This window comes from Carassius carassius, chromosome 39 (assembly GCF_963082965.1).
Source record: "Carassius carassius chromosome 39, fCarCar2.1, whole genome shotgun sequence".
Taxonomy (NCBI): Eukaryota; Metazoa; Chordata; class Actinopteri; order Cypriniformes; family Cyprinidae; genus Carassius; species Carassius carassius.
In genome coordinates, this window is record NC_081793.1 from 24,603,369 (window position 1) to 24,627,369 (window position 24,001).

The following is a 24,001-nucleotide window of genomic DNA, read 5'->3' on the forward strand; positions in this document are numbered from 1 at the left end:
TCAAAATAATCTGGTGGAAGCAGCCTTGTAAATGGACCACAGTCTTTTCCCCTCAGGCTTTTGCACTTGAAACCCAAGCTCAGCCTTTCTTTCCCATTTCTCTTTCCGTCAGGCTTGTTCTCCCTTTCATATCTGTATTTCTCCGTGGGGTTCAAAGTTACATCATCCCCGGTACTCCTCAACATAAATGGGACACCGTGCTCATTTGACACTTCGCTTGAGCTCTTCCTTTCTCTGGACCTTGAACAAATTCACGAACAGCTCTGCTTGCCAAAGCGTGAGGTCACGGTGGCACTCACTTTTAATCTGAACAAACCGGCCATGTGTTGCAAACGTGTCTCCCGTTAATCAGATCTGGCCATACATGAAGACTGACACTGTTTCTCTCCATGTTATTGGAATGGGATCAGTGGGTGACAGATGTTTCCATATTCATTAGTATTCCTCGTGCCGTTCGGAGAGCGAATGCTGCTCGGTGGAGGTCTTGTTGATGCCAAGGACGCTGCAGATCCATTGAAGAAACAACATGTGCATTCGGTCCACCTTCAGAGGTGAGAGTGAGAAGCCGTGAAGTCACCTCTAAAGTCGACTGAGGAGAACAAACCATACACAATTGAGAACAGAGAAACCTCTGAGGAATCTTCTCACAGGAAGCCGTGAGTGTAATGGAAAGCACGGTTGTTGGCAACCACGAATGAGGAGTGATTTTGCCCTTCAAGTGGCAGGAGAAAAGCTGTTGTCTCTAGCTATTATCTGAGACTTCTCCAAGATCAGACTTGTATTGCGGGTGATGATGTACCAGTACTACACACTTAAAAACACTACAAGGCTTTCAGCAGCACAGCTACAAAACAGAGAAAAAAAATCTATTTTTTAAAGCCTTTCTTTCATTGAATGATGTACAAATCTAAATTTTGACACTTAAGACTGTTTTGTGGTCCAAGGTCACAAATACATTTTGATCCCCATATATTATTATGAAAAATGCCAGTTTGAATTGATTAACAGAAATTAATCAAAGTTACCAAAACTAACAACGTTCTTTGGTACTAAAGTTAAAATTAGAGAAGCTATTAATTACACTGTCATACTGGTGAGTAGAGAGAAGGAAGCATTGCAAAATTGCTTCTGAGATCTTGTGAATCACCAGCAAAAACATTTGAAAAAGAGTGAATATTTAATATATGGCTTAGCCTATAGTAGCACACTACTGTAGAGCCAAATATAAGCAACCAAAATGAGTTGGTTTACTTTACACCAGCTTTTTCATATCAAAGATCTTTTTTTTCTTCTTACAGCTGTCCAAAGCTGTGTCAAGCTGAAAGTGAACCCCCCAAAATCATGTTAGTTCTAGATTAATTGGTCTAATTATAATGCTTCTTTGAGCAGATTATTAGTCTGACGTTTCCCAGCAACATACAGCAGATTCCATCAGAGCGGAAAATGAATGGGATGACCCAGAGAGAGCGGCCCGAAAGAAAAACTACAATTAAAGATATGCCCATCTCACCGTGCAGCTGGAGTAATTATGAGACTAGGATTTAGATAAGAAATACACTGAGATAATGAAGATGAAAGCACGAGTGATCATACATTCGCCTTGATCACTGCTCACGCTGGAAGGGTGGGGGTCTCATCATATAGGCTAATAGCAAGGTTTTTTTTTTTTTAATAGCGAATTTGTCATTGCACCTTTAGAATGCACTCCTTTGATCATGGTTGAGGTTTTAATACTGGATCTGGGGGTCATGTTTTACAGTCATGTTAGGGCTCTGAAATACCTCTCTCTATAATTCTCTTTTGCTCTCTTTCTCCCAAGGTGCATTTGTAATAAGAGTTACAGCCACTGATGCAGATGATGAATCATATGGAAACAGCGCCAAGCTGGTTTACAGCATACTGCAGGGCCAGCCATACTTCTCAGTTGAACCTGAAACAGGTAAGCTGGGAAAAGATGAGAAAACAAGCATGATTTGAAATGATTAAAAGATGGGATATAAACAGTTTTACATTTTATATTTCATTTTCATTTTGAAGTTGTAATTTTGTTTGTGTTTTTGTCATTTATTGATTTATAGTCTAAATGGATTTTGTTCATTTGAATTTCAGTTTTAGTTTCAGTTATTTTAGTACATTAAGTTAAACTAAATTAAGATAAGAAATTGTTTTTTATGGTTTTAAATTTAGTTTGCAGTCTATATTATTAATATTGTATTATTATTATTATTATTATTATAGTAATGAGTATATATATATTAAATTATGATATTTTATTTATATTTTTCTTCTCGAATAATGAAATAAAAAATTGCAGGGAAATTTTCTCAACACATTATTTAGATCATTCTTAATCTATACTGTGTATTCCCATTCACATGTGTGCCTTTTTATTAGTATAAATTATTTATATTCTAAATTAATAATGTATTAAAATTTTCTATGTGTTTTAGTACATTTAGTACAGTTTAAGTCTGTTGCTTTAAAAACACATAAATTCTAATGGTATGTACTAATAACTTTAACTCAACATCATTTGAAGATTGACATCCTACCCAGTTAAATCTTGCTCTATAAAATACCCCAAGGCTGGGAATTCATTTCCTTGGTTATGTTTTTTTTTGTTCTTGTTTAGCGTGACATTAAGATATAAGTCATGAAGTCAGAGAAGCTCATTAGACAGCACCTAATAAAACCTGTGTCCATCCACCCCGTCAGGCGTCATAAGGACGGCGCTTCCGAACATGATTCGAGAGAACCGGGAGCACTACCAGGTGGTGATTCAGGCTAAGGACATGGCTGGACAGATGGGAGGTCTCTCCGGGACCACTACAGTCAACATCACTCTCCAGGATGTCAACAACAGTCCTCCTCGATTCCCGCACAGTAAGACAGCACAAACCCTCCGCTCACATACATATGATGAGCTGAAGGAGACATGGTTTGTGGTTTGCAATTGGAGGATTGAAAGGATATTGTAGCAAAAGGAGGCCATTTTAGGTCACATAAAACTAAATTATGACTCATTTGGGTGCAAAACACCTGTACCTTTCTGTGGACCTTCATGGAAGAAAACTGCTATTGAAATGTCTAGGACTAAAGGCCTTGAGCAAGCCTGAAAGTGCATATCAAATGAACAAGGGTTAGACTGCCAGTCAACTATTAAAAATGTATGCAGACTAGATTATCAGAGTATTTATGAGCAGAATTATGCTTGGAGTTGCAAACAGATTTCAACATAATCAGCATAAGAAGTTATCTGTTCACTAGGCAAATTTCTTCTCTCCGAGTGATATTTCATAAGAAAAGCAACAGACACATGTCATGGTTCAGCTGAATTATCATGGAGATGCTCAGGGCCAGTTTTTCCTACGGACCAGGAAGAGACACAATCTGAACCCAGAAAAAAATCTTCACAGAAAGAGGCTTTTAGAGAGTGAGAGAGAAGGGTGGAGAGAGAAAGAGGGATCAAAACTAGAAGACAAAGAAACATAGAGAGAGAGAGAGAGAGAGAGAGAGAGAGAGAGAGCACAGTGGGCGCTTCATTTGGGGTGATAATCCCTCTCTCTTTGCCACAGTCTCAAATCTAATACAAGAGCCACATCAGAAACAGTTTCCACAAACTGGGTTTAAAAAGAACCTCCAGTGGCTCATCGGAGCTGAAATTCTATTAAAGAATAACCACTGAGAGGCAGCTCCGCTTTTTCCCCCTCGAGAGAAGGATAAACAAATAGACAAATGTACGCAGAAGCAGCTCGCTCGAGAACAAAGAGTTCGTACAAACACCTGACTGTTTACTCAATTGATTTCTTTTGCTCTCCTTCTCCAGGTACCTACCATCTCTCCACTCCAGAGTCAACTGGAATCGGATCATCGGTGGGCCGGATCAAAGCGTATGATGCGGATGTGGGAGAGAACGCCGAGATGTGGTACTCCATCCTGGATGGCGACGGGCAAGACGTGTTCAATATCATCACGGACAGCACCAGCCAGGAAGGGGTGATAACAGTGAAGAAGGTAAACAGGCCCGATATTTAATGTTTTAAACATCACACTGTAAGTCGGCGTCGGAAATAAAAATCCGTACCATCCAACAGTCTTTCCCTCATTCCCATTCTCTAATTCTTTCATATGCATGCAGGCACCCATACGAAGCAAAGTGCTTAGAAAGTAATCCCCTAAATCGAAGCCTTCGTGTCCTATCAACTTTACAAAGGTGCTTAATTCTATTCACGGCCCAAAAAGTCCCTTTTTCCCTTTTGTATGGCACAGGGATCTATTTTCCTGCTGAAATCTGCCTATAGCTTATTTCCTCTCTCTGTCAGGCCAGGCTTTGACGAGGCTCAGGCAATTATGCAAATCTTATTGCTTAAACTAGAATGAAAGATAGCTACAGAAGAAGGCCTGAATAGGCAAAAGGTAAAAGATCGTACCTTGAGTCTTTAATCGCTCATAATTAAAAGGCTGCATTAAAGCACAATTCCTTGCCTTTATATAAAAAAAGACATTCAACTCAGAAGAAAAGAGAGAGTGATAAGCACTTGTATGCAAAAACGAGCTTTAGATTTAGAAAAGTTTAGGGTGACATTGCTAGAGCATGTCGTTAATTTGCGACCGAATAGACCTGAGCTGAAACATATCAGAAAAGTAAGCCTTCCTTTATTCAGACAGGTCATGAAGAGTGGACTAACATCTTATCTTTGCTCTTGTAACCTTTCTCCTGTTCAGCAACTAGATTACGAGAGTAAGAGGTTGTACTCACTACGGGTGCAGGTGACCAACACGCATATAGATCGACGCTTTGAGCAACTGGGGCCTTTCAGTGACACGGCGATTGTCCGGATCACAGTTACGGATGTAGACGAACCTCCACTTTTCAGTAGGACTCTGTACATTTTTGAGGTGGATGAAGACACCCCTGCCGGCAGCTCGGTTGGCACTGTGTCAGCTCGAGACCCTGATGCAGTCAATCACCTGGTCAAGTAAGTATCTATTAAAAATACACAAGCCCTTAGCCACTTACTCATAAGCTCTAGAATAAAATGATTTTAATGCTATTATCCATTTAGGAAATGTCTTGATCGTTACCTCAATTTTCGAATTATCCAATATCAAAGACTATCGAAATATCAAGCTGGTGCTCTCAGATTACTATGAACAGGAGAAAATCAACATGCAATATGGCAGAATAAGTCCCACCTTATAAATAAAAGAGCCAGTAGCCTATTGGTGAAGTCAATTATTAATTGTAGATTATATATATATATATATATATATATATATATATATATATATATATATATATTAGACCAACATATGAATAATATATTAATACTGTTATTTTTATATTAGATTATTTGTATTTTACATATTATTTATAATATTTATTAGAATATTAATTACACTCACATTTTAATTATTAATTTTTTTTTTTTTTTTTTTTTTACATATTATTAATATTAATGAATAATTAGTGAGGACATTTTGAGTTTTTGAAAGTTGCTTTTATTAGTACAATGAATCCTCTTATCTCAGAAGTTTAAGGGGAACTTGATTCTGCTTGACATGACCCCTTTAATGTTTTATTGCTTATAGCTTTGTGATGCACTTGCTTTCTGTTGCACTCATTATATTAGTTTATTATCATGCAAAGGCTTATTTAGCTAATAAGCAGGCTTCTGTCAATTGATATTCTTAGCCATTGTAACAGGCAATTTAATGGTCCAGTAGAGATTTGAACAGAGGGACTCAGTAATTAAATGCTTTTGAATATACAGCGAACAAACAAGTGGTTGCTTTCACCTTAAATACAAATAAAAGGTACAGAGGGGGAAAACAGCAAAATGACATCTTGAAAAGTGCCTCCCAAAGCATCGGAACATAAAGTTCATTATGGACAATGAAAATCAAGCAGAACACGTCTTCGCCTTCCACATTTTGTTTGTTGATCAGATGTTTCGTGCTCGGTTAAATCCAATCCATCAACATGTTCCCAAGCGTGTGTGTGTGTATGGGTGTGAAGACGGGGAAAAGCAAATTATTCATGGGGCCTCAGTTGGTGATTTCCCTCCGGAAGTTTGGCAAGATGAATACAGGCGCTGTTTTATTTCTCTCTCTTCCCCTCACCCCTTCCTTTCTGAATTCAGACTTTTATAAGTCACAAAGTTGCTGTGAAAGCGAGTGTCTTGTCTCTCATCTCCTGTCCGCATGAGCACTGTGAACGATTGTCTGAAAAGCTTGTCCTTCTGGCTTAGTCATGCACGTCACACTCAGTTGCATATTCAAATGTCAGCAGAATATGTAAGTTGACGTTGATAAATGAGTTTAATAGGAAAGATTTCCTTTTTTATTTCATGAAAACAAGAGACGGGATCAACAGAATGATTAGCATTCAGGCTCTTTCAAATGAGCCACTTTAAAATTCACAACATGCAGTATGTGGTTAAGGATAATTGATAGTTGCTAGTTGCTTCAGCTAGGAAGGTGTCCGTCACAGCTGGCTATTCAATGCATAATGCATAATTGATTACTTAAAAAAAATAGCACTTACTGGCACCAAGGTATCACTATACTGCTGAATGAAAAAAAAAAAACTAACAAAAACAAGCAAACAAACAAACAAAAACACATAGCTGATAATCAGGTTTTGAATGCTAGTGTGCAGGTGTTGCAAAAATAAAAAAAAATAAAAATAAAAATTCCTGGAAAAATCCACAGTGGAATGAATGACTGATTATTTCAGAATATAAAATGCAAAATTGCAAATGTAAAAAGTATTCAATATGTATTCAATATAAATATTATACTTAGTCACTGACATAAATAATTGGTGTTTTCACATTGAAAAAATTGTAAAAAAAAAAAAAAAAAACAACAACTACAAAAAAAAACAAAGTGTGGAATACAGTAAATATACAAGTACATTTTAAATGACCCCAAACAAACAAACAAACAAACAGATACAAGAAAGTGGGCCAATTTAGTCCCAAAGAGTATTAAAACAGTACACTTACAAGTATACTACTAGAACACTGATATATGTATACTTGCTACATGAAATATACTTAAAAATATACTTGAACTTAGTAAAATAAACTTGAAGTATACTACTTTTTCGTAAGGGAAAGCCACTCCTCAAGAAAGGCCACATGTAGTCACAACTGAGCTTTGCCAAAATACACATTGAAGATTCTGCAACCACGTGGAAAAAGTGTTATGCTTAAATAAAACTAAAATTACAATTGCAATTACAAATTACATTAAAGCGTGGAGGTGGTGGTATTATGTTATGGGGGTGTTTCTCTGCAGCAAGGACTGGAGCACTTGTCAGGATAGAAGGAAAAATGGATGGGGAAAAAAAAACAGTCAAATTCTTGAGAAAAATCTGGTGCCCTCTGCCAGAAGGTTGTTAATGGGAAGAAGGTTTACCTTCCAACATGACAAAGATCCAAAGCACAGAGCAAAACTGATCACACATTGGTTGAAGGAGAAGAAGGTGAATTTCCTTGTATGGCCTAGTCAGAGCCCAGACTTAAACCTTATTGAAAATCTGTGGAATGACTTGAAGACTGCAGTCCACAAACACTCACCATCAGATTGAACTGAACGTGAGTAGTTCTGCAGAGAAGAGTGGGAAAATAATTCTAGATGTGTCTAGAGTCTAGATGTGCAGTTACTAGAGACCGAGGCATATCCCCATATTTTATTTTATTTTATTTTATTTTATTTTATTATGTTGGTGTTATATATTTCACTTGGATGTTAGAAGTTGCAATAAGTAAATACAGCTGGACAAAACAAAATGTGATTATTTTAAAGGAGGGTGATCTATACCAACTGTAATATATCTGTATCTCAACTGTGTGATGTCAAAGGGTTTCAACTGATTGTGGTAAATACACTTCCATCTGGAAATTTTTAACTTCTGGTGAGTCATTGTGACAGAACATGCACCATACAAAAACACACCCAGCAGAAAGTAATTGAAATGCATAAGGCATGGGATTATTACAAGAAGATTTTCAAGTCAAGGAAAGAGTGTGGCACACCCATAAATGAACCTAGAGGAGGATATCCTCAAACACTGAGAGACTGTGCAAGGAAACACTGAAAAAGGTTAAACGCGTTAGTACCTGAGATTGGAATGACAACTGTCACCCATGTCCTTCACCAGTCAGAGCGGAAAAGAGAAAGCAGCTGCTAAAAGACTGTCATATGACATCTCGGCTACAAAAGGCGTGTGGGAGACTTTGAAGCCAGCTGGAAGAAGGTTCTATGATCTGATGAGACTAAAATTGAGCCTGCTGGCCATTAAAATAGACGCCACGTCTGGTGTAAGCTAAACACTGAGCATCGGCAGAAACACATCATCCCCACTGTGAATCATGGTGGTGGCAGCATCATGCTGAGGGGCATATATGCTTCTCTGCGGCAGGCCCTGGAAGGCTTGTAAGGGTAAAATGAATGCAGCAAAATATACTGAAGCCCTGGAGGACAAACTGATGGGGTCTGCAAGACACCTGCAGGAGGAGATTTGTTTTCCAACAAGACAATGACCAGAAGCATAAAGTCAAAGTTATACAAGAATGGCTAAAACTCCAACTCCAACCAAGCATTTATGGGTGGAATTATAATGTCCATGAAACCTGTCAGAGTTTTGAAAAGAAGAATGGGAAAATCTATAATGGTCAGATGTGCAAAGCTGAAGTTGCAAAAGCTGATATATATATACATACACTTGAATAAAGCATCAACAAATTACAGAGTTGTGTATCTTAAAACATTATATATATATATATATATATATATATATATATATATATATATATATATAATTTTATGTAAAAAAAATAAGTTTCTAAAATATCATTACACTGAAAAGTTCATCTTTAAGATGTTCATTTAGAAATTTGTACATTTGACAAATAATTACATAGAAACCACATATGACAAAATGAAATAACATTTTTAAAGTAAAAATATACTCCAATAGATATGTTTTATTTATTTGTATTGTGTGTGTAAATATTATATTTATTTTCATTTCATTTCAGTAAAATTCACTTCCTTTTATTCCAATTCCAGTTCAACAGGTGTAGCCAAATTCATGAATTGGAAGAAAACAAATGCAAATTTCTGCATCAAAAACATTTTTTTTGCTTAATAACTATGACCAATTAGCAGAAATGTCTCCACGATGATACAAAAGATTTGTCTTTTAAACCCTGTCAAAAAGGCAAATTAAATCCTCTGTTATTCAATGCTGTAAAACAGCAGAACATAAAAACTTCTAAAAGGGTGAATACATTTTTATAGATGCTGTAAACTAGTCCGAACAGGCATGAGAATTCAATATCTGGTCTTTTCAGCAGGGTAGTTTGTATCCGTGGTCTTAAAGCGCAGAGGTACAATGTATAGTTTATTGTGCTTGATGTGTAACTAACATCAATGCGTTTGACGGGGGCAAATTTGTTCTCTAATAGAGATGTCAAATCAAATACATCCCACCGTGTGAAGGAAATTAAACCAGTCTGGGCTGATTTATTTAGCGGCCTGTGCAGGCACTGTTCTGGGCCCTTGATTATGGGTGTGTGATGTACCCTTTTACACTTTCTGGGGCCGTGTTTACAGCGCTTTAAAACACTGAGATCGTTCTATCCCTGTGCCTGGGCATAATCAGAGCTCCATTGTCCCGCATTCATTACCGTCATTCTTGTTTCAGATACACCATTGATCGCCACACAGACCTGGAGAGAATGTTTAACATCGATTCCAACAACGGGACCATCAGCACACTGCAGGCTCTGGACAGAGAAACTTCCAAATGGCACAACATCTCTGTTCTGGCAACCGAACTCAGTAAGGTTGCATTGTGAGCCTTTGCTGGATCACTACAGTTATTAAATTGCATATTGCTGCAAGGTTTACTTATAACGATGCAGAAAGCTCTTGCCATTAATTCAATATTTCAATTTTAAATCGTGAATTAGTTATGGTCTGAAATTCATTTTCAAATGTTTATTATTATTTTATTTTTTTGTTTGTTCAAAAATAATTATGTTATCACAGGTGGACTAAAACTTTAAGAGCCTCAAGACATTTTCAGAAATGGTTAAAACGACAGCAATAGAATAAATGACTGATGAGAAAAATCAAATTGTCACTTTGAGTTGTGGTTTAATTCATGCTTTCTGCATTCTCGGTAGAAGAATAAATGCCTGGGGTAAAAGGCTGAAAGACAAATTCAGACTCTTGAATGCAAACTGAATATCTTCCACAATTGCTGAAACGCATTCATCATTGGTGTCTAGGTACTGCCCTGCAAACCAGAGTGCCGGTGTTTATCAAAGTGCGTGACGTGAATGACAATGCGCCTGAATTCGCCATGTACTACGAGACCTTTGTCTGTGAGAATGTCAAAGCTGGTCAGGTATGCATTTTCATGTTTATTCATTGTTTCACACAAATATTTAACTAAACGCTTCTGCTTGCTTTGTTACTTCTGCTGTTTCGTAAAGCTTTAGAATTGCACTTATGACTGATGCTTTTATTAGATTTTTACACACTTCTGTTTTCACATTTCTGTTTTCAATTAGAATAAGGTGAATAACCTTAGCTTGTTATGTTTCCAGCTCATCCAGACCATAAGTGCTGTGGACACTGATGAACCTCTTGTCGGGCACAAGTTTGTTTTCAGTCTAAGCTCCATCAATTCAAACTTCACCATCTTCGACAATGAAGGTAATTTAATGGAAACCCATTTCTGGGACAAATTAAAAACTAAAACAGGTAATGGTGAGATAAGTTTAACATAAGAAATACAATGTAAAATATAGATGCAGAGATAAAAGGTTGCAATTCCAAATATATATTGAAGTTTAAACAATAAAAATACTCTGAAAGATATAAAAAAGGCTCATTGTGGATTTACACTACCATTCAGTGTTTAATTTAATTGTAAGCCATGTATGGTACAACATATTTCTCACAATGATTTTTGAAGGATCATGTGAATAAAGACTGAAGTAATTGCTGCTAAAAATTTACCATCACTTCACAGGATTTAAATTTATTAAAATATGCATTTTAAATATTATTTTATGTTGTAATAATATTTTACATTATTATTATTATTATTATTATTATTATTATTATTATTATTATTATATACTTTGTTTACACTGTATTTTCAAAAACATAAAAAACATACTGCCCCCAATCTTTTACAACTGAGGTATAAAGTTGCAATTATTTGCACATTTTTTTTATATGCATAGTTAGATATGAACTCACATATGCAAATCACAAAGCAACTATTAGAAAGAAATGTCACAGTTGTGACATGAAGCCAAAGATGCAACTAGCTAAAGAAGCATTTGGCTAGTTAAAAACCCAACTCAATACTTAAACTTTTAAAACAACTCATTATATTGCCCACTAGTCTCACTACTATCTACATTAATCTTGACATCATTGTGTTGTAGACAACACAGCGCGGATCCTGACCCGCAGGGGTGGCTTCAACAGAAGAGAAATGAGCTCATACCTGCTGCCTGTTGTCATCTCAGACAACGATTACCCTATCCAGAGCAGCACCAGCACGCTGACGGTCCGTGTCTGCGCCTGCGACAGCCGTGGGAATGTACAGACGTGCAGCACTGAGGCCCTGCTGCTCTCAGCTGGACTCAGCACTGGAGCCCTGGTGGCCATCTTACTCTGCATTTTAATACTACTGAGTAAGTGTTGAACTCCTGTAAATATATAGCATTGGGGCATTTAGCTATTTTATAAAACCTTTATATGGCCCTTCATGGTGCCTCTCTGAACACGGGGCCCCTGGGCAGATGCCCAATTGTCCATATGGTTAATCCGGATTCTGGTCCACCCTGAACATATCAGCCCTTTTTACATGCAGCGTTTTGTTTACTCTAATTTGTGATATGAAACAATATGTAGTGCACTTTCTCAGAAGCATTTCATCATCTATAAACAGCAAATGCACTGATCTAACTAGGCTACATTACTGAATGAACCCACCAAACAGTACACACACTGTGGCTCTGCAGTGAAATCAACAGGGCTCAGAGACAGGAGGAAGGTTGTGGAGTTTCTAGCTGTTTCTGTTGTTGTGTCTTAGCTCTCTTGGTCAGAAGCAGGCTGTTGTTGTGATTGAGGCATATATGTCTGGGTTGCAGACTCAGAACAGGGTGTGTTTACACAGAAGATGCATTGATCATCTTCTGATGAGGAGGAGACTGTACTTTGGCACAGTTTTGTGATTGGCTGTGGACTTCAGAAGTGGCCACACATTGTGTTCTACACGTTCTCATGGATCTGCAAACCTCTGTCAGAACTGGCCAGTTTATCAAGTCTTACACATAGATTTGAAAACATATATCAAAAAATCTTAAGAATTTGTGTATTTGATGTATTAGTCAGTAGATGATTGAACACTTCACAATGAGGCACAATTTGTTAAGGTTAAAATTAGTGCAACTGTTTAGAAATAAATTGACAGACAGATAGATAGATAGATAGACAGACAGACAGACAGACAGACAGACAGACAGACAGACAGACAGACAGACAGATAGATAGACAGACAGACACAGACAGACAGACAGACTAGAAATTAGAGAAAAATTTAAGTTTTCTATAGTATCCACTACCAGTCAAAAGTTTTTGAACAGCAAGCTTGTTAATGTTTTTTAAGGAAGTCTCTTCTGTTCATCACCTGCATTTATTTGATCCAAGTACTGCAAATCAGTGAATTTTTGAAATTTTGGTACTAGCCTATTTAATATAGCTGTTTTCTATTTGAATATTTCAAAATGTATTTTATTGAGATTTCAAAGCTGATATATATATATATATATATATATATATATATATATAATGTCTGTGTGTGTGTGTGCTATTTCTGTCCCCCTCACTTCTGGAAAGATGGCTATGCCCCTGGTTAGATAGATAGATAGATAGATAGATAGATAGATAGATAGATAGATAGATAGATAGATAGATAGATAGATAGATAGACAGACAGACAGATAGATAGATAGATAGATAGATAGTCTGCTTAATATATTTAGTCATAATATCAAAACAACACCAAAGATCTGAGGACATGGACCAAAATTAAGCCCTTGTAACATCTCAGCGATGCGTCTGGTGAGTAGAGCTTACTGTATCCTGACCTCTGTTCCTGCTATTCTGATGATCCAGCACAGTGTGGGCCATGCAACATCCTCCTTGTGATGTTTATTTTGTTATTTATTCATTCTTACTTTGAATTTTCTCCAAATATTTCCTCCAGACAATCAAAAAGTAGGGCACCCATTAAGACATTACTGCAGGTTCTCTCTCTCTCGTTCTTTGCTTTCCTCAGAAAGTGCAGCGTTGTGGAAAAATAGCTTTCATTATTAAATGTTTGCAATTGACAAAAAGGCCTTTGTGTTCTTCCGGGGCTTAAGTAGGTCGCATGCTCCTTCCTGACGTCCTAAAATGCCACTTGTGGAAGGTAATGCAGTATGAAAGCGCAGCTGGTTCTGAACAGCATGTGTCTGTGTTGTTTCTGCAGAGAAAAGGAAAATATGTTGTGCTTAATTTAAACATCCATCAATAAGTAATTGTTGAAACTGCTGGTGAGTGCATCTCTCAAGTCTAACCTGAGGCAATCCGTCATTGTTCAGCATTTTCTATTATCTGCCTCTAACTTCAGGTTGACTTAGCTACAGTATCTATTATTTACTGGCTTTTGTTTACACATATTAAAGACACAGCATCTATTCTGATATAAAATAGCAATGCTGCAAATAAACTTATAGTGACAAGTGTTTTGACATGGCCCTCAAAGCTCTAACAAATTCAACTTTGAACCTATTTGCCACTGAACTCTTGAATACATTACATATGAAGTGTCTGGTTTAACTTTACTTTCTTTCTAGATTATATTTTTAAAGTACCAAGCAAAGCAGCAAGATATGTTTAAAATCTGTCAAACTTTATGAAGACATGAAAAATGCTTCATAATTTATTACTTTTAAGTCATGGTGCCTCAGTTCTTAAACTCATTTAAATTCACCAACAGCATCCCGAGACCAACGAGTCGTGTTTTTCTTTTTCGATGGACTGTATCAGAGTTGGTGTTGGGGACGCAATGTTTAAATGTCAAGCTACGAGTTCCTTTTCAGGAACTCGAGCTGCGTCGAAACGCTTTTGGGGAACGTCCCTGACGAGACCGACTCTGAATATCGTGTGCAATCAGTCCATCGGAAAGGCGTGACGTCACGGACGGGGTGACGTAGCGACCAGGAAGCTATAAAAGCACGTGCCGTGCAGCTGGCTTCAGCTTCGAATCTGTCAGCAAGCGCTCTGTGTGTGCATGTCAAAGTCTGTCCTGTTGGTCCTATTTATTGTTGTCTGTCCCTTAGCCATTAAAAGATCGCTAAAACAGCTTAATATGCCAAAACAAAAGCAAAAGACCTAACATATGAAGGGCGATTCCAAGCCACGTTATAGATTGTGTGTTCCTCCCTGCCCTCGCTACATTACGAGTGGGGATACACACAGTTTGTGCGTGGCCTGCCTGGGATCGAAGCACGCTGAGTCGGCTCTCGAGGGGGCCGACTGCCCGCATTGTGAACGAATGCCAATGCGGACACTTCGATCCCGCAGGGCTCTCTTCGAGAAGTGAGCCTTCGCAAGCGTTCCTCGCGATGCCGGTTCCGCTTTCGCCGAGGCGAAGCCGCGCCGGCATTCGTTGGGTTCGCAGATCGATCTGCTGGAAGGTATGGAGACGGGCACGTCCTTATCTCCTACGTTCCCACCAGATCTGCCTGATTCCGGGGTTTGGAAGCCCGAGCTTCGGCTCTTCCCCCCGAGCGTCGGGCTTGACGCTCTGCCTTTCTTTCTCCGAGGAGATTGACAAGGAGGGCGTCGGCGAGCTTGTAGTTGCACAAACAAAGTTGCATAAGCACAGTATAAAACAAACAGTCTCATTATACGGGCAGCGTTAGTGAGCAGCTATTTAATCTCCGAGGGGATTAATATTGTTTGTGTGACTAAGCTATTCGCGCGCTGTCGAGGCAACGCGTGTATTACATCATTTTCAGTTTTGATGTGAATTTTTCCATACCCGACCGCGTGTCTGGTTATTTTGACTCCATTTAATAAGCAGGAGTTGGTTCTAGCACTTCAATGTGTACTTTATCACAATCTAGACCGTGTTTACTTGTCTGATTGTTTGATTATTTTTAAATTCTGAGGAATATGACTCTGAGAAGTCAATATATCACTATATGTGTACTTTATCACAATCTAGACCGTGTTTACTTGTCTGATTGTTTGATTTCACTAAATTCTGAGGAATTTGGATTGCATTAGATTCTGAGGAATCTAATGACTGTTATCTAACTTCGAGAAGTTCAATATATCACTTCAATGTGTATTGTATCACAATCCAGACCGTATTTACTTGTCTGATTGCTTGATTTCATTAAATTCTGAGGAATATAATGACAGTTATTTGACTCATGAAGTTAGATGTACTGGAGGGACTGCTGGGCGGGAGCAGCCCCCTCCGCGTACAAACAGTCACGACTACAGAGGGCAGCCCCTACTGGGGTAGAGCGGTGTCCACCTCATTACACGGTGCCCGTCTCACCTCAGTGCCCTCGGGAGGTGGGTCTGCCAACCCTGCCAGAGTTTCAGGGTGCAGCGGCCTCCAGCGAGCACTACTCAGTTATTTCCGCCCGTGAGCGTAGCGGAGCTGGGATGCTCGCCTCCCCTTCGGGGGCCTCTTACTCCAGAGATCAGTCTCGAGAGACTGATTCCCTTAGTACATTAGCTAGCAGCGTGGAAACTACTGCCAATGTATCTCAATGGGTCCTGCGCACAGTGGAAAGACAATAGTCGGCCTCCTGCAGGCTCTGGTTATGGAACAAAAAAGTGAATACCCTTTTTAGGAAGGAGGCCATCGAGGTGGTCCCTCCTCTAGTCAGGGAGTCCGGGTTTTATAGCCGGTATTTCATAGTTCCAAAGAAGGATGGGGAGTTGCGTTCGATCTTAGACTTATGTCATCTAAACCTCTCAGTAATGTCACTGAAGTTCAAAATGCTCACTGTCAAACAGATTGTAGCTCAAATCAGATCCGAGGACTGGTTTGTCACAATAGATCTCAAGACGCATACTTCCATATCCATCCTTCCACAACACAGGAAGTTTCTGAGGTTCGCTTTTGGGGGCAAAGCCTACCAATACTGAGTACTTCCCTTTGGCCTCGCACTCTCACCCCGCACGTTCACGAAATGTGTAGATGCGGCTCTGGTATCCCTCCGTATGCAGGGCATCCGCATTCTGAACTATATCGACGATTGGTTGATTCTAGCTCAATCAGAGCAGATGGCGGTTCGACATCGAGATGTCGTCCTCGCACACATGGGGGAGCTGGGTTTGAGACTAAACGCCAAGAAGAGTGTACTTTCTCCAGTTCAGAGAACCACCTATCTAGGCGTAGTGTGGAATTCGACCACGATGCAGGCACGCTTGTCTCCTGCTCGGATCGAGTCGATCCTCACATCAGTCGAGAGAGTCAAAGAAGGCCAGTCACTCACTGTCAAACAATTTCAGAGATTGTTAGGGCTGATGGCAGCTGCGTCCAACGTGATACCTTTTGGCCTGCTGCACATGAGACCCCTACAGTGGTGGCTCAAGTCCAAGGGCTTTTCCCCGAGGGGAAATCCACTTCGAGTTATCAAGGTCACGCGGCGGTGCCTTCGTGCCTTAGACATGTGGAGGAAACCTTGGTTCTTGAATCAGGGCCCGGTGCTGGGAGTTCCTTGTCGCCGTGTAACGCTAGCGACAGATGCGTCCCTCACCGGTCGGGGTGCGGTCATGAGTGGCCACCCTGCCCGCGGTCTGTGGAGTGGTCGCCATCTAACATGGCACATCAATTGCCTAGAGATACTAGTGGTCTATCGAGCATTGAAATATTTCCTCCCAGACCTGAGAGGTCACCATGTGTTGGTGCGCACCGACAACACATCAGTGGTCTCTTATATCAATCACCAGGGGGGTCTGTGTTCGCGCCCCTTGTACAAGCTGGCACACCAGATCCTTCTGTGGTCCCAGGGCAAACTCCTCTCGATCAGAGCAGTGTATATTCCTGGGAGATTGAATGTGGGAGCAGACATACTGTCGAGACAGGGGCCGAGGCCCGGGGAATGGATGCTTCACCCCGAGGTGGTGAAGCAGATATGGAGAGTATTTGGCACAGCCCAGGTGGACCTCTTTGCGACTCAGGAGACATCGCAATGTCCCCTCTGGTTCTCTCTAGTTCATCCAGCTCCTCTGGGACTGGACGCTATGGTACAGACCTGGCCGAGGCTTCGTCTGTACGCTTTTCCCCCTATCGCTCTGCTCCCGGGAGTTCTGGCGAGAGTACGCCGGGACGGGGCCCGTCTACTACTAGTAGCCCCGTTCTGGCCGGGCCGAGTATGGTTCTCAGATCTAGTCTCGCTCCTCGACGGCTCTCCGTGGGAGATACCGATCAGGACAGACCTACTCTCACAGGCGCAGGGCACGATAATTCACCCTCGCCCGGAGTTGTGGAAGCTGTGGGTGTGGCCCCTGAGGGGGCACAGCTGTTAGCAGCTGGTCTCTCAACCGAGGTTGTTGAGACCCTACTCCAATCCAGAGCTCCCTCTACGAGGAAACTGTACACCCTGAAGTGGAAGCTCTTCACTTCATGGTGCAGAGACCGCCAGCTTGACCCAGCAGACTGCCCAGTTGGTACAGTTCTGGAGTTTTTGCAAGCCAGGCTCTCTGCGGGGTTATCCCACTCCACCTTAAAGGTTTACGTGGCGGCCATAGCTGCTTTCCATGTCCCTTTCAATGGTCAGTCAGTGGGTAGACACCCCCTAGTTACACGTTTCCTCCGCGGTGCGCTGAGGCTGAGACCTCCAGTACGATCCCGTGTTCCCCCCTGGGATTTGGTTGTGGTTCTAGAGGCTCTTTGTAAAGCTCCATTCGAGCCAATACAAGATATCTCAGATAGACATCTGACACTTAAAACTGCCCTGTTACTGGCAATCACCTCACTAAAGAGAGTTGGAGATCTTCAGGCCCTTTCGGTGGCCCCTACTTACTTAGACTTTGCCCCTGGTATGGCCAAAGCATTCTTATACCCTCGAGCGGGTTATGTTCCGAAGGTTCCCTCTGTTACACCACAACCTATCGTACTGCAGTCCTTCTGTCCTCCTCCCTTTCGGGAGCCAGACCAAGAGAAGCTAAACTGTATGTGTCCAGTGCGAGCACTGGACGCATACGTCCACAGAGCTGCCCTGTGGAGAAAATCAGACCAATTGCTTGTTTGCTACGGTCCTTCTAACAAGGGTTCTCCTGCCACCAAGCAGACCCTTAGTCGTTGGATAGTCGAGGCTATCAACGTCTCCTATGAGTCCTCTGGTCTTCCCCCTCCTTTGGGGGCCAAGGCTCACTCTACTCGGGGTATGGCGGCCTCCAAGGCCTTCTCAGCAGGTGTGTCCCTCTTGGACATCTGCAACGCTGCGGGGTGGTCCATGCCCTCCACATTTGTCCGATTTTACGATCTTGACATGCGAGCCACGCCGGGCTCTTCTGTTCTCTCGTCTTAGCTGTGCTCTTTTGACTACACACTAGGCAGGGATTTGGAAGTCTGGCAGCGTGGGCACATCGTTCCCCAAAAGCGTTTCGACGCAGCTCGAGTTCCTGAAAAGGAACGTCTCAAGGTTACGTATGTAACCCTAGTTCCTTGAAGGAACGAGACGCTGCGTCGCAGAGCCATACTCCCGGCACCCCTGCCGGCGCTTGCTTCCCTACTCGAAGCTGAAGCCAGCTGCACGGCACGTGCTTTTATAGCTTCCTGGTCGCTACGTCACCCCGCCCGTGACGTCACGCCTTTCCGATGGACTGATCGCACGATATTCAGAGTCGGTCTCGTCAGGGACGTTCCCCAAAAGCGTTTCGACGCAGCGTCTCGTTCCTTCAAGGAACTAGGGTTACATACGTAACCTTGAGACGTTTCTCACCATTGAACTTTTGGAAAAGTAATTAACTTTACTACTACTTTTACACCACACGTTACAGTACTAAAAAGTATTAAGTACATAAAGTACATTCATAAGTCATAAAGTTAACAAAACACTGTTGGAATTAATAAGTGATTGATCAAAGTGACAGCAAAGACATAATACGATACAAAAAATATATATCAAAACAAATGCTGTTCTTTTGACCTTTTTAGAATTTTTTAGAAATTGGAAACAGCTGTTTCTAATGTTGAGAACAAAAAGAACCGTGATTAATATTTGAACAATGAGCAATAATAATTGATAATAATTTAAAACCAAATTAGAATATTAAAATGATGTCTGAAGGAGTATGTGACACCAAAGTTGAGGTAATAACTGCTGAATACATTACATTATAAAATAATAAAATAAAACAAACAATTATTGTAGTTTATCATAGGATTTCACGATATAAAACATTTTAATTTCTACTTTTTAAGTATAGCATTTTATTTACAGTATTTCACACACACACACACACGCACACACGCACACACACACACACACACACACACACACACACACACACACACACACACACACACATATATTCCAAACATTATAAGCAAACATTAAAAAAGTAATATTCTGTAAGTACATGGTCTCTTTAAATTACACTTCAAAATTATGTCTATATGTACAGTATATGTCTGTACACATTACACAACACAGGCAATTGTGTGCCGTGTGTTCAATCACTTCTGCCATCTCATATTCTGCTGTTCCCCCATGCAGGCACCATCTAGTCCACCACTGATCCTCACTGGGCAAACTTAATATGGATATTTTCCCCTTTATCCTTCTCCATTTTCAGTTTTCTTCCCCTAAACCTCTCCATTGGCCCTGAGTGGACAGGTTACAGAGGGTAGAGCATTTCCATAACAAAATAATGCCTCTTTCTGCTTTAGCCTGCATCCCCCACCACCCACAGGCTCTTGCTCTCCATTTCCCCCTCATTTCACATCATTTCTGTTGCACCCTTTTCTGATGAGCTGGCTAATGAAAAGCCCAGAATATACACTAATAGAGTAGCTGCTTTACGCGGCCAGAGCGGGAAGTATCCGCATCCAGCCCACACTTTTCCACCAGCATTTTCCTTCCAGATCACAGAATAAGCCCTGCACACACCACAGGCCCCCAGGCTGGGCAGAACACAGCATGTTGCCCCCCACCGTTTCTTCTTCATAATTAACACCTGAGTGGGAGGCAGGGGCGAGCTCTCCGATTACCTGCTGGGAGGAGAGAGCAACCACTGAACAGGAAAAACAAGTTGCAAACTACAGCACCTGTTCCCTTTTTAGGACCATAATTCCCTCTTCTCATCTCTTCTACCTCAAACCATGAACATTATGTGGTGAAATCACCACACAGTGCCAATACTTTAGGACGATGCATTTCAGCACAAAAGACTACATCTTAAACAGTGTCATCTGGAAATAATTAAATAAAAATATTTAAAAAATTATAATAATAATTACTTACATTTATACAGCAATTTTCTGGTTACTCAAAGCACTTTACATGGAGCAAGATCATTCTGTTTCCTTTAAAAAGTTATAATTAAACAAAAATACAAAATTAAAATATTCTAAGAAAATTAACTGTTTTTACAGTTTAGATGATGAAAATTGAAAATTGACAGAAAAAAGAAAAACACATTCCTAGTTGAAGAAATATATTGTTCTTATTAAGTAACATCTCCATGAACTGGGGCTGTCAAACGATTACAATTAATCGAATTAATTACACTATGTGGCGATTTATTAATTGAATGAATCGCAAATTAATCAACAGCCATAAACCGTGTAACATACAAGATGATAATTTGATAAATGGCTCAGTATTAAGTTAAACCTTTCAATTCCACAATAAATAAATTATTTTTAATCATCATGACCATGACCAAATCAATCAATCAATCAATCAATAATAGAATACCATTATAGACGTAAAGCTCCATAGAAAGGCTTGAGACATCTTGAGACATTCTTTTTTTATGTCCTTGTATTTTAACAGTACTTTGCATAAAGTTTTCTTTAAACATTATTGTTATAATAATAATAATAATAATAATAATAAATTATTATTATTATTATTATTATTATTATTATTATTATTATTATTATTATTGTTGTTGTTGTTGTTGTTGTTGTTGCCATGCTTAAATAAATAAACAAACAAATTAATAAAAAGTACTGTTAAAATTCAAGGACAAGGAAAAACAAAAATCAAGCCTTATGGTTGTGTTTTACATCTGTGCCCTTTGGAACCTTGTAAATGTGTAATGCGTAAGAGAAGAATGCAAACCCTTTTTTTTATTTATTACACAATTTAAGACTGCAAGGTGATTGCTCCAGGCAGTACAAGTCCCTTTTTCTTCTGTATTCATGAGTACCTTAAGCGCATGACACCTTTTGAAACATCCTCTGTATCTTCAGCCAAGCTATCTGTAGTGCTGCGTGCTGCTCACTGGGTTCTTATCTGAGTGCTCTGCTTTAGCCATCCAAGAACAGCCTGTGATTCTCCGCCAGTGCTTTCTTCTCGCTGCAGTGATTGAGATTATGCACGCTTTCTGTGTCTCTGATCTGCTGCAGACTAGACTGTCTGCTTTTTTTTTTTTTTAGCTGACTCAGTCCTTCTGTTTTCAGTGACTGTGACAATTTTGTGGTCCTAGCCATCGATTGTCTGTTCTCTCCCTGATTGAATTAACCTTCTGAGGTCTAAGGGTATTTTTGGGGCCTGGAGAAGTTTTGTCATGCCCTGACATTTGTGTTTTTTTTTCAGTTTCTTATACACATCTAAATGGCTAAAGTCTAATCTCACTGTAATCAGCACAAACTTGGCTATAATAATATGTGAGCAGCATGTATGTGCATGATTGTGTTTTTGAGAAAAATGTTATGCGTGGTTAGTGAAAAACTAATTACACTTATATATATATTACTTACTAATACAAATATTTCTAATACAAACAGTTTGGTCTGAATTGCAAATGACTGACTCATGTGAGCCTTTAACAAATCAGGTTATTAAAAAAAGAATACTCACAAAAGTCTGGACTGAGTGAAGCTGATCAGTTTCATCTTTCTGGCAAGTCGATTCCAGTTTTAGGGCTTTTAGTCCATGTGTGGCAGCTTTGTAACCATTTCTATGCTACCACACTCTTAAAAGACACAATTACAAAGTTATAATAATAATCATATTTTAGACCAACAGCAATGATAATTCCGTCCGCACTGAAAAAAACCCAAAAAACCTACTTGGCCAATTTACTACTTTCTGAGAGGAAGTTGCACTTTCTGAGTTTAAATTGTTTCAAATCCAATTTTATTTTCAGCGTAGTTATCAAGCAAAAGCCTGTAGGAAGCATTGCTTCAGCTCTGTAGTGTCAGGTATCTCTGTGACATTCAGAATGCATGACTATCACAGAGCTTTGTTCAGCTTGATTTGCACCATGCTGATGATATCATTTCATTCGTCTGTCTCTGTCTCCATAGTGATTGTGGTATTGTTTGCTGCCCTGCGGCGTCAAAAGAAAAAGGAGCCCCTGATCATCTCAAAAGAAGACGTCAGGGACAACGTGGTCAGCTACAACGATGAGGGCGGCGGAGAGGAGGACACGCAGGCCTTTGACATCGGAACCCTGCGGAATCCGGAGGTCATCGACACCAACAAACTCCGCCGGGACATAATGCCCGAAATGCTGTTCCCTTTCCGCCGCTCGTCTCCCATCAAAGACAACACAGATGTGAGGGACTTTATCAACGGACGGCTGCATGAAAACGACTCGGATCCCACAGCGCCCCCTTATGACTCCTTGGCTACCTACGCCTACGAAGGCAACGGCTCTTTGGCGGAATCCCTCAGCTCTCTAGAATCAGCCGCCACCGAGGGGGACCAAGAGTTTGACTATCTGAGTCACTGGGGTCCACAGTTCAAAAAACTGGCGGATATGTATATAGGGCAGGAGTCCCAGAGAGAGACTTAAAGCAACACAGCACACTTAAATATATCTCAGAGCACTAAATTAACACATACATACTGAAGTCTCCCTTTGTTCTCTGCTGTGTAACGCATATAGACGAAATCTATGAAGACTTGAACATCGCGCTCAACTACTGGGAACTCTTCGCATAGACATTCTCTTTTCTCTTTGTCTACTTTAACTTTGTCCTCTTCTTCTTCTGGTCTCTCTAGCTCTTTCTCTCTCTTTCTTTCTCCCCCTCCCCCCCAAAAAGAATCAGTAAAGATGCCTTTTAAGATTAGGGATTTGTTGTAATCAATGGTGTGGACAATGTGTTTTATAACCAAGGTGAGTGATGGTAGCTTTCTACACTATCGATGTTTATGGCAAAATAAAACCTGATGAAAATTATTTAAAAAAAGCTTAGCTGTTATTGCAGACCAAGTCTAAAATAGGTGCAGTATGTGTATAATATGTTTTACAAGTATGATCATTATGTAAACTACTTGATATCTCTGTTTAAGAGGCAGTTTTCCTGTGGAAGGTTTATATGGGTTCTGTCAAACTGTGGATTCATCTCAGAACATAGACTTAGAGCTGTACAATGAATTGTGTACTTGTAGAATATCAGTCATTCTGTTCATGTCGTTTGAATGCTGTCACTTTGTTTTATACAGTATTTATATTTTTATACTTATTTTGATAATAAAGTTTTAAAATCTTTTCTCTTTATGGTTTGTTCTCAATTGAAAGGTACCCTATGATGCCCCTTTCTACAATATGGAATATAAGTCTCAGGTGTCCCCAGAATGTGTCCGTGACGTTTCAGCTCAAAATACTTCACAGATCATTTATTGTATCATTTTGAAAAAGCCTATTCTGAATGGAAGCAGAAACACACTGATTTAGTGTCCGTCTCTTTAAATGCAAATGA

The 24,001-nt window shown here is 40.0% G+C and overlaps 1 protein-coding gene across 2 annotated transcripts in view; it reads left to right on the plus strand.

Moving 5' to 3' along the window:
* The window catches only part of LOC132121678 (cadherin-10-like), a 53,935-nt gene extending 30,138 nt beyond the window's left edge, over positions 1–23,797 (plus strand). For both annotated transcript variants that reach the window (XM_059531341.1, XM_059531340.1), the window contains exons 4-12: positions 1,820–1,939; positions 2,716–2,883; positions 3,827–4,014; positions 4,726–4,979; positions 9,719–9,855; positions 10,308–10,426; positions 10,629–10,737; positions 11,481–11,732; positions 22,601–23,797. In XM_059531341.1, coding sequence (XP_059387324.1) covers positions 1,820–1,939; positions 2,716–2,883; positions 3,827–4,014; positions 4,726–4,979; positions 9,719–9,855; positions 10,308–10,426; positions 10,629–10,737; positions 11,481–11,732; positions 22,601–23,091 — 1,838 coding nt within the window. In that variant the 3' untranslated portion in view covers positions 23,092–23,797. The remainder of the gene's footprint in view (positions 1–1,819; positions 1,940–2,715; positions 2,884–3,826; positions 4,015–4,725; positions 4,980–9,718; positions 9,856–10,307; positions 10,427–10,628; positions 10,738–11,480; positions 11,733–22,600) is intronic.
* Positions 23,798–24,001: the final 204 nt, after the last annotated feature.